A 1,337-nucleotide genomic window follows, 5' to 3' on the forward strand; every position below is an offset into this window, starting at 1 on the left:
TGCTGCATATATTTTTTAATTAAGTGTATACAAATATGCTGTATTTGTTTAGACAGCAAAAAAAATCACGTTTTCGTGCGCTAGGACACTCTGATTTGCACAGTTTTTATAAAACAATATAATATTTGAAATTTTCCCCGATCTAACTCCTAAGTAATGAAATTTCCATCTGAAAAAATATTAGAGATAAAAAAATATTAAAAAGAGACCACATTAATGGAAGAAAACTGTCAAAAATATAAAGTTCCAAGTAGAGAACCCAATCGGAGTGTTCCCGATAGCCAGACAGTCACTTGTTTTGCTGCGACTCGCTCCTTTTCGGCCTTTCGAGTCCAAGCGAGATGGCTGATTCGTAAGTGTGTTGGGATGTTTAATTTTATCTTGAAATTTCCGTTTCATCCTTGGAATAATGTCGTTGAAGTGGCCACCAGAGTGAAAATTAGGAATGCAAGATCGTTACTAGTGCCAGAAAGTACCCGTTTCATAGTAAAACGAGCGAAATATTGAAACTGAAGTGAATGTAAACATTGGAGGGTTAGGGTTGGCCGACATGTGTTGACGGAGGCTTTGGGGCTTTAATACGGCGTGCTGTTATATTTTGCAGAGTGTGAAGTAAAAATGCACACGACGAAGTAATATACGACAGTGTTATGAGAAAAGTGGTTATATATTTATGAAATGTGTTCGCTTACTGAAACTAGTGTCTTGAAGTTCATGATGTTGATATTTTGTAGATTACATGTTTACACTCGGATAATTTTTAAGTGAATGATATTACAGATTTTAAAGTATAACAGAGTAATGTAAGAAAACGAAATCGGAGAAAATAAAGCCAGAATTCAAGTAGCACTCACGTGTTCCAACTGTTCACGCGCAAGTGCACCTAAACAGCATGCTTTTTATGTGGCAGCAAGACGAGAGAATACCATTAGTCGTAAAACCACCCCCAGTATCGGTGAACTTTTAATGTAAAATCTGTTAAATAGGAGACTCATTGCCACCATAGTGTAAGATCTTGCATATCGTAGTTTCATTAAAACAAGGGTCCATCTCCCTAGCAATTTAATTATTTCAGAACCATATGAATTTAAGGTTTTCTGCATACATGCAAAATTTGAGATGGTAGCAACTGTAAGGACTAACTTTAATGTTGATCTTGTACTATTGAGAATTTATACAACCAGAATTTCCAAATCCACATGTGTTAGGATAGGGGCAGTAGTTCAATGCCAGTGTGAGGTTATCAGAGCATTTGCATGTGGAAACTTCAACTAAAACAGAAAATAACTCTTAAGTGGGTTGGTTTGGTAGGGATTTTAACCTGTGAAGTAGAATGC

The 1,337-nt window shown here is 36.1% G+C and overlaps 1 protein-coding gene across 1 annotated transcript in view; it reads left to right on the forward strand.

Moving 5' to 3' along the window:
* Window positions 1–253: 253 nt before the first annotated feature.
* LOC119594752 (60S ribosomal protein L7-like) overlaps window positions 254–1,337 on the forward strand; it is a 6,995-nt gene continuing 5,911 nt past the window's right edge. The window contains exon 1 of the mRNA XM_037943844.1: window positions 254–352. Within this exon, the coding sequence (XP_037799772.1) occupies window positions 342–352 (11 nt within the window). The 5' untranslated portion in view covers window positions 254–341. The remainder of the gene's footprint in view (window positions 353–1,337) is intronic.

The sequence above is a fragment of the Penaeus monodon genome, chromosome 34 (genome assembly GCF_015228065.2).
Source record: "Penaeus monodon isolate SGIC_2016 chromosome 34, NSTDA_Pmon_1, whole genome shotgun sequence".
Classification (NCBI taxonomy): domain Eukaryota; kingdom Metazoa; phylum Arthropoda; class Malacostraca; order Decapoda; family Penaeidae; genus Penaeus; species Penaeus monodon.